The 15,022-nt window shown below is 38.2% G+C and overlaps 1 protein-coding gene across 1 annotated transcript in view; it reads right to left on the bottom strand.

The window, feature by feature from the left end:
- Positions 1 to 480: 480 nt before the first annotated feature.
- The window catches only part of LOC308395039 (uncharacterized protein), a gene marked incomplete at both ends in the record, with an annotated part of 40,452 nt that continues 25,910 nt past the window's right edge, over positions 481 to 15,022 (bottom strand). Inside the window, one exon of the mRNA XM_080879691.1 lies at positions 481 to 544. Within this exon, the coding sequence (XP_080735817.1) occupies positions 481 to 544 (64 nt within the window). The remainder of the gene's footprint in view (positions 545 to 15,022) is intronic.

Raw genomic sequence — 15,022 nt, 5'->3', positions numbered from 1 at the left:
TACACTTGTTTGAGTGTACTACAAACTTAAAGTACCCTTAAAAAGAACAAAGAAAACAAAATTAACATAAACAAAGTACAATACAATTCCCCCAATAGTGCCTACTGCCTAGAGAGGTCTTGGGCTTCTTGTTAGCTGTAGTAAGATTTTATTTCAGTAAAGGTAGACTCATTTTTTTTTTTTAATTTAATCCTGTCTGGCAGCTGTTGCCATCAGAACTCTGATCAGAGTGCATTTGTGGTGCAACACATTTTGCTTTTCCAAGATCGCCAAAAATAAATTCTGTAATGTTCCTCTTATTCAGGTCTTCAAGAAACTAGATACACGTGTAGACAGGGACAGGAAGTCCACTGTCCAAGGACACATTTTGATTCATCTGTTGCATCATTCTTTATCAAAATGCAAACACAGCCATACACAGCAGTATCTTCCTAAAAACATTAAATATGTACACTGAGGACACACATTCATGTTCATACTCTACTTTTTCCTGACTGTGCTGTACAGTGCTGATGAATGCTCTGCAGCCTGTTGATCTCTTAACCTGTAAAGGTAAAAACACACTCTCAGAAATATAAAGATAATATGATTTTTTTTAAAAGCTCACAATATCAGTAACATTAATTAAGAAAAGAAAAAACTTTGTGTAGTGCCAAAAATGAACAAATATAACAGCCTGGAAATATTTTCCCAGCGTTTCACAAACTAAGTGTCCTCACCTTTGGGTGCTGTTTAATCTGACCACAGTGTAGTCCACATCTGTTACTTCTTCATCCTGTTTTTTTCTTCTTTTGGTCTTAATGGGGAGAATGTTGTAGTAGTCGTGCTCTTCTGGCTTCTTTATGAAAGTTACACTGGAATAGCAAAGATCATCCTGGTGCTCCTCTGCTGCTCTACTCTGTGCTGGAGCTGAAGGGCCGTCACGCTTTGGACACCCACTTTGCGGAGCGTTAAGTGTGTAATAACAATATGCATTTTCCTGTAATTAAAAATAACCATAAAAGGTGAAAGGTTATGGTTGGACATCCCCCTTTCCTCCTGAGCCACAGCCTCCCAAACCTTGTATTTCTATTTATTCCTGGAGAGGTTTATATGGTAAATGGTAAATGGCCTGCATTTGTATAGCACTTTTCTAGTCCATAGGACCCCAAAGCGCTTTACACTACATTCAGTCATTCACCCATTCACACACACATTCACACACTGGCGATAGCAAGCTACATTGTAGCCACAGCTGCCCTGGGGCACACTGACAGAGGCGAGGCTGCCGGACACAGGCGCCACCGGGCCCTCTGACCACCACCAGTAGGCAAACACGGGGTTAGTATCTTGCCCAAGGATATTTGGCATGCAGCCAGGGTGCAGCCTGGGATCGAACCACCGACCTTCTGATTAGTGGCTGACCTGCTCTGCCACCTGAGCTACAGCCACCCCACCCCACTGCAGCCCTATATGCAGCAAAGGAAGAGCAATGCCACCAACAACACTATTAAACAGAAAGATGTCATTTTCTCAACACATGAAAGTTAATTACAATTAATCACACTCTCAAGAAAAACAGTAGACTTTACATTTTATGAACTGTTCATGTACATTTTCATATATGAGAGAACTTAAGATACCCACACACTGTGCAGTATTAGAAATCAATCATTAGATCCACACTGTGCAGTGTGGATCTCATAAACCTGGGTGGGACATGAAGTTTGAAGCATGTAAACTATACAAAGTCATCAAACGTCTGTACTATAGCAGCCAAATTTAAACTTCCCACTGTGCAGTGTATGACAGCAGTATGCGACATATACAAAGAGATTCATTTACATTAACATGGTCTTTTTCAGGTTCATATATGTATACCTGATACCTGACCTCTTCTTCCTTACCTCTGGTTTGTTGTCTGGCCTCTGTCTGGATGAATTTGTTTTGAAGCACCCTTTTCTTCTGTACAGAAGAACAAATGAACATGTTAATTAATCATAAGATGAAATTACTAAATAAATTTTTAATAACAACAATAAAACTGAACTGCTCACCTAATGAATATGATTCCGCAGATGATTATAACAGCCAGAAATAGAACAGTGATTGATACAACTGCAGCTGTTTTTTTCCATGAGTCTAGGAAACAGTGACCAAACTGAAAACTTGTTACTGGATTACAAGATTAATGGTCCCATAAGAATGGACATAGAAGATAAAACATATCAGACCAAAGTCTTAATTAATGACTCATTTTGAGTATAGTTCTTGCCTAACGGCATACAACAGTTGAAAACTAAAAATACTAAAACTACAATCAGGGCATTTTTTAACAACTCAGTTGTGTCACTACCTTGATTGTTCCTAATGTCAGGAGAAAAACTGACTGTGCTACAGGTCAGAGTCACTGGACTGTCATCACCAATCTCACCAGACGGAGTGACTGAATTACCCTCCATTATCTCAGCAGAGGGACTCACTGACACAGAGGGAAGCTTTGGAGCATCTGGAAGGGATGTGGAAATAATTATGACAAAAATTGCAGCAAATTTACATTTGAATTTAGTGTTCAACATAATAATTGTGAAGAAATTGTACACCATCCTATTCTTTAAGTTTAAATATCTATTCCCGACATCGCAGATTGTACAGTTGATTGACAGTTTTCTCCACCTGTGACGATTTCAGAGTTTAAACCCCTGTTTCTGTGTGGCATTATAAGAAAACTGTCTTGACTCACATTTCACTTTGATAGAGATCACTTCAGATGACCTTCGCCCCACCTCATTCTCAGCAGTACAGTAATACTCTCCAGAGTCAGAAGACCGGGTGGACCTGAAGGTGATTTGCTTTTCTTGGCTGATTGGTTGTTGTTCCTTGTACCAGGTGTAATTAGCTGCTGGGTTAGCATCACTGCTACAGGTCAGAGTCACTGAACTTCCCTCCACTATCTCACCAGAGGGACTCACTGACACAGTGGGAACCTCTGGAATGTCTAGAACAGAAAAAATACATTTACTTTTATCGTTATTGTTATGTTATAATTGTGTGTGCAAATTATCTCTATTATCTAAAGTGGTGGTCAAGAAATTTCCCTCACTTTCATTTCAGTCTGTCACATCCAGTATGGGGAAACACAAGCCTGTAATTATTGGTCACATCTGTTATCTTTAGGGTGACCAACCGTCCTCTTTTTTTGCACTTGTTGACTTGTAAAAGCCAATATGACATTTTTAATTTTACCATTCATTAACCGCACAGAGAAGGCATTGTTTAAATATGTTTTCTTTAAGCAAACAGTATTATTAAAGTTCCTCATGACTGGGCCAGGTGTCCTCTTTTTTGAAAATCAAAATATGGAGATCCTAGTTATCTTCAATATAGCAGATTCATGCTTTGCATGAACAGACCATGTTTGCTGGATTTGTCAGTTGTTCCATAAATTGGATGTACACATGACAGTCCATGGACAGACCTTTGTAGACAGTCAGAAGATCCCTGCTTATTACATTGCTAATTAGTTCCTCTAAAGTAAATAATCACGATTAAATGTACATGTGCTTGTACCTTCCAAAATGAAAAGAACTTTGATGTTCTCTGATCAGGATCAAACCACTCTTCAGCACAATGACTGTTCTTTTCTGACTTTAACTGAGTGCTTACCTCTAATTCATGAACCTGACTCCACTCACCTTTAAACTGTATGTACAGTATTGTGAATTCTACTTAATATCTTAAACAACATTTTGGTGAACAAAGAAAGCTGAGGAGCTGAAAATCATGATCATCAATAACAGAGTGAAGTAAACTTACACACAGGATCTGAGGGATAATCTTCATGTCCTTTGAAAGCACAGGAGATGATGTCTCCAGGATTGAACAGATCTTGATAAGAACTTCGTTCAACCATAAGCTGCTTGTTTTTGAACCAGATGAAAGAAAGACGACCAGCTGGACTGCAGCTGCTTTCACACTTCAGCTCTGCCTCAGTCTGAGACTCATGGAGTGATATTATTCTGCTCACCTTCACCTGCAGAGCTGAATATGACAACACAGCAGACATCAGACTTAAATACTCAAAACAATAAATACACCCATTAACACAACAGAGCAACTGAGCTGATTAAATATCCATCAGTGTGTGTTGATCAGTACCTGTGACAGTCAGAGTTGTTCCAGGTAAACTACTCTTCCATTCAAATCTTTGTGTTTTGAATTTGAAGTGATACTCGGCTGAATCACTCTCTGTCAGGTCTCTGATTCTCAGAGTGGAGCGTCCTCTCTCTCTTTCAATTACCTGAACACGACCTGCATACTGGGAGTCTTTTCTGAGGTCCTCAGATCCACGACCAGAATGGAACCAGGATGTTGATTGGATTTGACGTTCAAAATTGTTGTAAGTACAAGAAATGTCCACTGATGAGCCTTTGAATGCACAGATTCTTCTGTTACTGTAATTCACTCTGTTGCACCACTGTTTTTTGGCACCTAAGAGATAAAAAAAAAACATGCTTATTGACAGAAAGAACACACCATTAATAAGCCTCCATATTAAAAGTTTTCATTCAGGTAAAATCTCAAAGTGAACTCACAAACTAATGGAGAGTGAAAATCCTCAAATCCTTTTAAAGCACATGAGTAGCTGTTTTCAGTGTCATATTGAGCTTCATAAGAAGAAGAGCTGGCTCCATTCACTTGTTGTTCATTTTTGTACCAGACATAAGATGAAACATAATGATTGCACCTGGTGACACAATCCAACTGTCGTCCAGTCGACACACTGACCTGAACATCTTGACCAGTGGACAAGAAACAATAAATAAGATGTCAGTCACTCTCACACTGAAGGAGACATCAGTAAAATTCACAGAAGTAATAAAATGAATTACGGTAGTAACAAAATAATAATTCTCTCAATGTCTATACATTAAACCATTGAAAAGTTTAGAAGCACAGTAGAACATGCATATTAAGTTGATGAAATATTTATCAGTGTGTGTAGATCAGTACCTGTGACAGTCAGAGTGACTCCAGGTAAACCAGTAAAACTTTTCTGGTTTGCTTCAAACCTGAACTTGTACACAGCTGAGTCGCTCTCTCTCAGGTCTCTGATTGTCAGAGTGCAGCTCTTCCAATGAGAGCTGTATGAAAGTCGACCTGCATATGCTGGGTCTGTTTTCAGATCATACGGGTTATAATTATTCCCTTTAGTGAACCAAACTTTTTTTAACACAATTACTCTTGAAGGGTGTTTGAAGGAGCAGCCTATGACCACTGTTGATCCTTTTACAGCACAGATCTGAGTAGAAGTGTAAGTCACTGCATAATCATTCTGACTCTGTACCACTGTAACACAGAACACATCAGAATGCAGTTAGATTAATGATAACAACCATAAACAGTCTTATTTGTAGTTAAACTATATGCAGAGAGAAATTCTGATGGGATTTAGACCAAGCACTCTTCATCACAATAGAAAAACTGAAGTTTTGATTCTTTTGTTGTTGACCGTAACAATCATGAAATAGTTTTAGAGTCATTTTCTTCTAATCACCTAATTGGTTGAGACCAGGTATAGTGCTTGATAACAGGGTATAATATAAATGTATTCATATGAGGTATATGTGAGAATGTTTATTAATCCTTAGAAGATTTCTCTCATAAATTCAATGTTTAATAAACTAGAAATAATCTAAATTGTGTAAATAAGTACTATAGCAAAATAAACATTTTAGAAAGTTAAATACAAATACAATGGCCTTTTTCTAACAGTGTATATTTATGGAAAAAAATAATATCTGTAGTGTTTACAACACATTACACAACATTTGTATTTTTTTACTAAAAAAAAGAAGGCAAAAAAATAAATCTCTTCTGTTTACAGTTATAATTCATAAAAGTAATGCAGTTGCTGAATGTGTGACAGCCAGAAACAGCTCTGGTGTCGACAGTGTAACCGTAGGTATAAATCAAATATAGAGGTTCCCAATACCTGATAAAGAGAGAAGGAAGATAACAAATCCACTGGCTGCTGCACTTAAACTCATAGCTGCTCCTCTCATTCCTTAAATTACTTCAACATGAAAAATCCTGTTCACTAGTTAGTCTTCATGAGACGCTGAGGTGAGATGAGATGTCTTCTGTGGTTGGAAAATATTAAAGTCATATTAAACTGTCTTCCTTCCTGCTGTACACGCTCAGTAAGCATAAACAGACTCCCACACTGAAATGAAGAAATGGTTTTTATACAGTGCAGCACGCAGAATGAACTTCTTAAAAACAAACACAACATATTTTAATCACGTTTTAATTTTACGTTTCTGGTCCAGTTTATTAATGAGATCATATGATCACAAGACCATGATCAATTTTTCTATAAATCTATAAAACTCAAAACTAATCTCCACAGTGTTACATTAAAATAAGTATCTATAATGTAACTAAAATTTTAACATGGATGTCAAAATAAATATATCCTGTGTGGGGCGTGAATGATTCACATACTTGTTAAGAACCCCGCTGTATGTGATTCGGGAATTTATTTTTTAAGACAATAAGAAACCATTAGCTGTAGATTTCATAGAGGGCAAAGATGACATGCCACCACCTAATATTTAGAATACAGATACGTCCAACATTTGTAGGATTTTTTTTCTCCAAGTGAAGTGATCTATTTGAACCCTAAACGTGAAATTTAAGTACACATTACACCACACCACAGTCTTTCTGATACTGAAGATAGTTTTCTAAAACAGAGTCAAAAACCACCACTATGCACACAATACCAGAATGCAGAGTGGTCTTGTACTTGCTCTTCTACTCTCAGTTGGCAGCCAAGTAATTATGTATCATCACAAGTTTATGGACCACAAGCAATTACCACACTTTTATCAGATAAAAGAACCTTAAATATTAGTCCCTGCAAATCTGCCCTTTATTTTGCACTTTGGGATTCTTCGCTGTTTCCACCAGGTCATCCCTGTTTCTGTTTCGCTAGAGTCTGAGGAAAACCATTTTTTAATTTGGATGCATTACATTTATTTTAATCACATGGTCATAATAATGCATAGTAATTCTAAGTAATTAAATACAAATTTGAGTGTGACCTCTTCCATGTAGTAATAACTCTCTTAATTAGCAAAAGTTAACCAGCTTCTAGTGGATGAGACGAACCCAGAATGGCTAATCCAAAGCTGGACAGTCCTGATCCCCAAGGATCCCCAGAAAGGACCAACTACTAACCAATAATCTGCCTCAATAAAACATGGAAGCTCCTGTCCTGTAATAGGGCGAAAATGAACAGGCACATAGAAGGAAAAAGGCAGAGACACCAGAGGGGCAAAACACCTCCTTGTTGACGGAGCAGTCACTTGAGACTGTAAAACCAGAATGACCAACCTGTGCACCGCCTGGATCGACTTCAAGAAAGACGATGATTCCAGGATTCAGATGGATCCTGGAATGCCTGAAACAGAAGAAGATCAACCAGAGAGCCTTCATTAGGAATTCAACAGGGATGTGGCCAACAACACTACAGGCCAACAAGTCACTGTCAAGGATGCAGGATTTACCAAGGAGATACTCTGTCCCCACTCCCTTTCTACAAAGGCCTGAACACCCTTAGTCAAATCATCAATGAGACTGGCTGAAGAAATCATTAGTCATATCCTCAACATGGATGGTATCAAGCTGTGTGCCAGGAGAGACATTAGTTCACCGATCCACACTGCTAGGATCTAGTGTAACAACATCTGGACTGGATAAATGTAGTTGGATGGGAAAAAAGTAGAGAAAGTCGTTAGAACTGGGGAGATTGTACTACCAGAAGGCAGCATTGTTGACATGGAAGATAGATGCAAAGATCTTGGAATCCCACAGGCAAATGGGACTCATGAAGAGGCCTATAGGAATGCCACAACTGCCAAATTCCTGCAGAGAGAAAACCAAGTAAAATGAGCCAGTTGAATGAAAAGAAAAAGATCTAGGGAATCAACACCTACACACAAAGATCCTTTAGTGCATCAGGAAGATGGCAACAGCTGATCACATGCTTAGTGAATACCCGAGACAGCAGAAACCAGAGAAAGAAGAGGAGCAAGAAGATGAACCATCAAAGAAGCACAGGCCCCTGAACAGCACGTACCACCCAGCAGATTGAAAATCCTGCCAATGGCTTTACAAAGCCGGACTAAAAGATAGCACAGAGGCACTAAACACAAGATCCATAGAGGCTGGGGTCTACCACACCAGGCAAGAACCCCAGGTGCAGGTTGTGAAAAGATCCCCCTGAGACAACCCAACAGCAGGGTGCAAGATGCTAGTAGGCAGGGCGTACATGGAACACCATCTCAAAATGTTGTGTAAGTCTTATAAATAAAAGTTATGCACAAATTACATATTTAACAAACTTATTTTCTTAGTGATAATTTGAGTGTCATCTGGACATTCCAGTTGTTGTTTTTTTTCTAATTCCTAATGTTAAAAATATTATGTGCTTTACTATTGTGAAATACACCTATGTATCTATTCAGAAATTGCCACTAGTTTTGTTTTTACAATGTCCTGGGATTTTTTAATTTGTTCAAATATAGGACTTTAAAGGGTTGCCTGAATTTTGGTTATATTTTTAATTAGCCAATACACAGATGTGTTTTAATACATCTGTCCCAAATTACAGATTACAAACATAATATTTTTAAGGAAATCAGGGATGGCGGGGAAGAAAATATTCTAATATTTTGATGATTTGGGATTCGAGTGACCAGGTCAATCAAGAATTGGCACACATTTAACTAAATTATTTTCTGAGCTATAATTAGAGCACTACCTGGACACTCCAGTATTTTTTCTGTTTTGATAGGACAGTTTAGTGATCGTTTTTGTGGTGAAGCCTGCCATATTTGTTCAATCCATCATGAAAGTTAAATAAAAATAGCATTGTATTCATTTTTATCACTAAAAATTAAATATTAAAAAGTATCTGACATGCTTTATTTTTACAGTATTGTATTTGATCTTTTCTGTTTTCTATTTATCACAAAAAATACACACAGACTATAAAAATGCTACCAAAACAGTAAGTTCAGCTCCAAGTCGATGCAAAAATACAAATACAAATAAATAATCAGAAGATAATGGACAGGTCAGCAGGGTCAGCAGGGAGTGTTTTACTCCTGCAAATCTACATGATGGGGTTGAGTGTGATAGCAGTCATCCACTGGGCAGGCTTAACTACTCACTGCAGTGATGTCTTATCTGCAACAACACAAGAAGTCTTTCTGGAGGTTTTCACTCCACACCTGCAGGTAGTGGTGTTGGTCCTAGTTTCTTTAGCCTCCTAAACAAGAGGAGTTGGTTGATTTGTATCCAAACGAGCATACACTGTTAACTCTTTCCACATTCACAGCTTAACAGTATAACAATATGGCTGATCAAGTAATAATGTGAGCTTAGAATGTTTTATTATATTAATCAGGTTTTGTTGACTGTGGAGTACAGTGCAGATGATTTCTCTACTCTTCCTTTACTTCTGGTGTAGACAGAAAAAGAGAGAAGATGATATTATTGCTATTAATACAGATTCACATAGTAGAAAAGCTAAAAAGCATTACATAGAAAACACCAGCAGTTTGGATCAGGATATTTAACAGGGTTTCTTCACACTTAATGCTAAGTTTCCTCATTGAATTGTTCATGACAGCTCATTTGTCTAAACAGCAGATAAAGCGGGAATCAACACATGTTCATGTTTTACCACCAAGCAGTGTGGAAACTATTGAGTTTAAAACAACATGTCGAGTTCTTTAAGAAGAGTTACACACCAAAATATTTGTTTTCAAAATTAAATGACTTTTTCTGTCTATGAGATGCAAATAAGGTCATTGGAAGCTCTTTTCCTTAACATTAAGTTTTAAGATTGCTTATTTTTCTTTTCTAGTGAATTAAAAACTAATTTATTGTGAACATATTATAGCATAAGTTGTATCCGTAGGACCTGTTACTTTAACGATATTTATTATTATATATTATAGATTAATTTGTCCACTTTCAAAAACCTACAAGTCTTTTCCTTGTGGATTTAATCCAACAACAAGAAACTGGTTGTTTAATTAAAAAGAATTCATTTATTGGACTACCTGATCCACAGATTCAACACAAGCAGAGAAATCAGTATCGAGTCAATTTAATGATGCACTGAAAGTGTAGGAATTACAAAGTATAAGAATATTTTGTTTTCTTTGCACTGGTTACATGTTTTTGGAGTTCTGACGTCCTCTTGTGTTCTTGGCTTCACAGTAATGAGTCCCACTGTTTTTGGGTCTGATGGTGAAGTTCTGTCCTGATGCTTTTGGGAGTCTTTAATTAGCTGATCTGCACAGTGATCTAAACAAAGACTGAATCGGCATCATCATAATAATGTTGGTCCAGGATTAACATTGCAACTGACCAATCATGTCGCTGTGATGTCTGATGTTTTCTTTATTAATTTGTACAAAATAATAAATAAATTATTGTATCACTCATTGTTACTGTGGGACCCAACATACAGACACTGGGTCTCTCGATGATAGAACACACAGACTTTATTCTTGCAGAAATTTTAACACACTGCACACCGCAGTCATCACTCACCCCTGGTCCCAGCGACCTACTGAGGCTACGTCCACACGTACACGGGTATTTTTGAAAACGGAGATTTTCCGTTTTCGTTTTAAAAAATAATCCCGTCCACACGTAAACGCAGAAATGAAAGAAAACGCTGCTAGGAACATGCCAAAGCAACAGGTGGCGATATATTCCTAACCGTGTAGAAATGTTGGCCAATCAGAAGTCTAGAAGCCTCGGTGGGAAATAGTAAACAAAGATGGGGCATAGAAGCAGAACCGAGTTGTATGTGTGGAGGGACAGTAACTGTGTGTGTATATGTAAGCATTTAAACACTGCAGAGAGTAGAATTAACAGTAACAGTATTGTAGAAATTAATTTCACCGGAACAATAACGTGGCGCACAGTGTGACGTCAAAAAAGGCGCACACCTTTGATGCTGCATTTTCTGCGTTTTCTCCGTTTTTCTCGTCCACACGTAAATGCAAAAACTGAGTTTTCAAAAATATCCACCCTGGCCGGAGTTTTTAAAATCTCCGTTTTCAGTGACCGAAAACACAGTTTACGTGTGGACGAAAGGTACAAACGCATAGAAAAATACCCGGGTACGTGTGGACATAGCCTGAGACAAAATAGAGGAATCACAATTAGCTGATGACTGGCAGCTGTGGCCGCCCGACTCCTCCGACACTGTCTCCAAAACCTCTCCACCCATTCACCACACCCACCCACTCTAATTATCAAGTTAAGTTTGCTGTTAGCCAAATTTAGGTTACAAATTTGGTGTGATAGTCATAATTTTAAAAGCATTAACTAACTTTTTGGCTCAGATAATGTAATTTGGTCAGTTGGAAGGTTGATCCTATAACATTTATGACGAAACAGGAACCTTTCATGACTGGAACAAAATTTGTTTTTTGTTGAACCACACAAAAGAAAACCAGCTGGACTGCAGCTGCTTTCACACTTCAGCTCTGCCTCAGTCTGAGACTCATGGACTGATATTATTCTGCCCCAGGGCTGTGCAGAGATCTTTAAAGGGGCGGGTACTCAAAGTTAAAAAGGGACACATAGAACCAGGCTGAAGAACAACAACACACATTCATCAAGAATCTAATATGGAATCATATCATACTATACCACTGTCATCAGGTGGGGACAATGTAAAGCAAATGTAGCCTATGTTTTTACCTGATGGGCTACAACATTGTAACGCGTTACAAGTAAAGCGTTACTGCCCATCTCTGGTTGTCACAAGACAGTTGACCAATGTGTACATAATAACCTAATACTGCTGTGTGCTATACACTACAATGTACGCTGTACACCTACTTACTGTTTTTGCATCAGTCTGCATCTCTCAATTAACTTGTGTTTCTCCTATAGCTCTGCACCACTCAGACGGCAAAAAACGTGCATGCTCTTTGCGAGCTCGTTCCCGGCTCGTAACCAGCACGCTCTGCCATCAAGAGCGATCATTGGTTAATGGTAGTCATGTGACTGATGCAAGCTAGATCCTTTTATTTAGCAAAAATGTAATTAATAGTTAAATATTATTGTTGAGGGGCACAGACAGGACTCCACACACACACACACACACACATTAAAAAGAATTATAATAAAAATTTAAAAACAAATAAAAATCTGCCTCAAGAAAAGGGCACTTGGGGCACTGTAAGTTCAAGAAATGAACACTGATGAATGCACAGATACTTCTGTTACTGTAATTCACTCTGTTCCATAAATCACCCTGGACAGTGAAAAATTTCATTCTTTATATACTTAGCGCCCATTTTTGTACCAGACAACATGTGAAGCATAGGGATTAAACCTGGCGACACAGTGGAGAGAGTGGACAGCTTCAAATACCTCGGAGTTCACATCACGCAGGACCTGTCATGGTCTTGTCACATCAACACCGTGGTGATAAAGGCCCGTCAGCGTCTCTACCACCTCAGACGCTTGAGAGACTTCCAACTGCCCTCCAAGGTGCTCAGGAACTTTTACTCCTGCACCATAGAGAGCATCCTGACGGGAAACATCTTAACCTGGTTCGGGAACAGCACCATGCAGGACAGACGAGCTCTACAGAGGGTTGTGCGATCAGCTGAGCGCACCATCCGCTCCGAGCTCCCTGACCTGCACTCAGTCTACAGCAGGCGGTGCTGGACCAAGGCCAGGAAGATCGTGAAGGACCTCAGCCATCCCAACAACAGACTGTTCTCTCTGCTGAGGTCAGGAAAGCGATTCCGCTCCCTGAAGACCAACACAGAGAGACTGAGGAGGAGCTTCTTCCCGCAGGCGATACGGTCTCTCAATCACACCACCACACAGTACTGACCCACACATACAGTTCTTACACACACACTGGACTTTCTGGACATTGTTTCACTTCATTACTTAAATCACTTTAAGCATATTTGCACTGCACAAGACATAATGTGGATTGCACAACACTGGACATTATATTCTTCATTTCCGGTTAATACTTGTACAGCTGCTGTTATTGTGTATATATTTATTTATATTTCTTCATACATTCTTATATAGTTCTATATTGTGTATTTTGTTGTACAGTTATTTTATTTTCAACTTTAATTTATATATTTTATCTTATTCTTTCCCAGTTAAATTTACCCTTCATTCTAATTTGTGTTGTACAGTTATTTCATTTTTAACCTTAATTTATATTTTATTCCTTCCTAGTTAAATTTACCCTTTTTAATTTTTCATATTTATTTCCTATCTTATTCACAGCCTTTTCCTTTTTTGTTTTCTTTAGGTCACGAGCAGTTGTCCAAGCATTTCACTACATATCGTACTGTGTATGACTGTGTACGTGACAAATAAAATTTGAATTTGAACAGTCGTACACTCCGTTTTAACAGTCGCCTCTGAACAACTTGATCAATAGAAAGAAATAATAAGCTGTTATTCACACTCACACACAGACAGAGCAGGAAATGCAATTCTCAGAAGTAAAAATGGATGGAGATGGAGATGTGATCTGAAGATGATTTCTTCTGTGGTTGGAAAATTTTAGAGAGATAGACATCTGGCTGCCTGACTTCCTCTGTACACGCTTAATGTGCATGAACAGACAAAGGCCTGTAAATCCCCTTTAAAATGAGAAGAAAGAAATTACTGCATAAAAATTTAAAATTTCATGTCACATTTGACTTCTGACTTCATCTTTAAGGCCAATAGATTAGTCTACAGGTGAAATTAATAATAATGCTTTATAGAGCTTTTTAAAATGGCAATATGATTTCAGATTCATTTCAGTATGCCTTTGTTGTGTACATTAGATTAACATCTTATAACAGTTTAAATACATAACATTTTGAATCCCCAAAAGTTGATTCAGTTCATCTGGACGTAGCATTTTGAGACTGAAGAAGTCACTTGGCTCAGTGATGAAATGTTTCTCCCACTGAAAACACCACGTCTGGATGAACTGAATCAACTTTTTGGGATTTACTTATCTGGATGACTGAGTATGCATCAAAACATTTTGAATGTACAAAATAAACCGAATCAAATCTTTATTCACATGCTTATTACCAAAGATTTTAACAAATTGTATTAAACAATGAAGTGAATGTTTACACATTTACAATATCCACACGAATTAAAAAAAAACCCCCAAAAATATTATACTCAAATTATGTCAAGTATATTAAAATGCTTGCACATTGCACATTGCATTTTTTTCCTGCATTACAAACTTCTTAAAGCAAGTTTAAAAATAATAAAGAATACAAAATACATATGCAAAATGTAATAATCTTCCCTTAAAAATAAAACTGCCCAGAGAGTGGTTTGTGCTTTCAGAGTGCTTCTTCTTGTATTAAGTTTATATTCCAGTACAAGCTAGATTAACTTCTAATAAACTAGTAATGATTGTTACATGTGATACACATATGCATAGCTCTAACCAGTAGCTGTTTTAGATACGGGCGACATGGGTGGTTGCCCAGGGCGGCATCATGGTGGGGGGCGGCATCACGGGCATCGGCAAAAAAAAAGAAATGCTCGTACTCATGCTGCCCCGACGTCAGCCAGCGCATATTGGGAATGGCATAGGCACCGATCGGTTTTCTATCATTTGCTGGGAGTAAGGGCGCCCTCCGTTTGCGAGGTGCGCCTGCTGCTTGTGGCGCAGAGAGGAGGGGACGGGGTGACGGGGGATTCTCTGACCGGATGAAGCAGCATCTAATAACCAACTCGCAATAAAACAAAATAAAAACAAACCAACAAACACGAAAACACCAGACATCATGATACAGACTTATAATTTGCACCGATGTTTTTTTTTTGAAATTCTGTACACAAAAAATGAGCGCGAGAGCCCTCGGTGCGCCTGCTTGCTGCTGAAGTCAAAGTAAACTTTATTGTCATCTCCGCTACAGTCCAGTACATAGAGAGACGAGAC

The sequence above is a fragment of the Rhamphochromis sp. 'chilingali' genome, assembly GCF_963969265.1.
Source record: "Rhamphochromis sp. 'chilingali' genome assembly, chromosome: 4".
Lineage (NCBI taxonomy): Eukaryota > Metazoa > Chordata > Actinopteri > Cichliformes > Cichlidae > Rhamphochromis > Rhamphochromis sp. 'chilingali'.
Note: the sequence above shows the minus strand (reverse complement) of the source record. Positions and strands in the feature narration are given on the sequence as shown.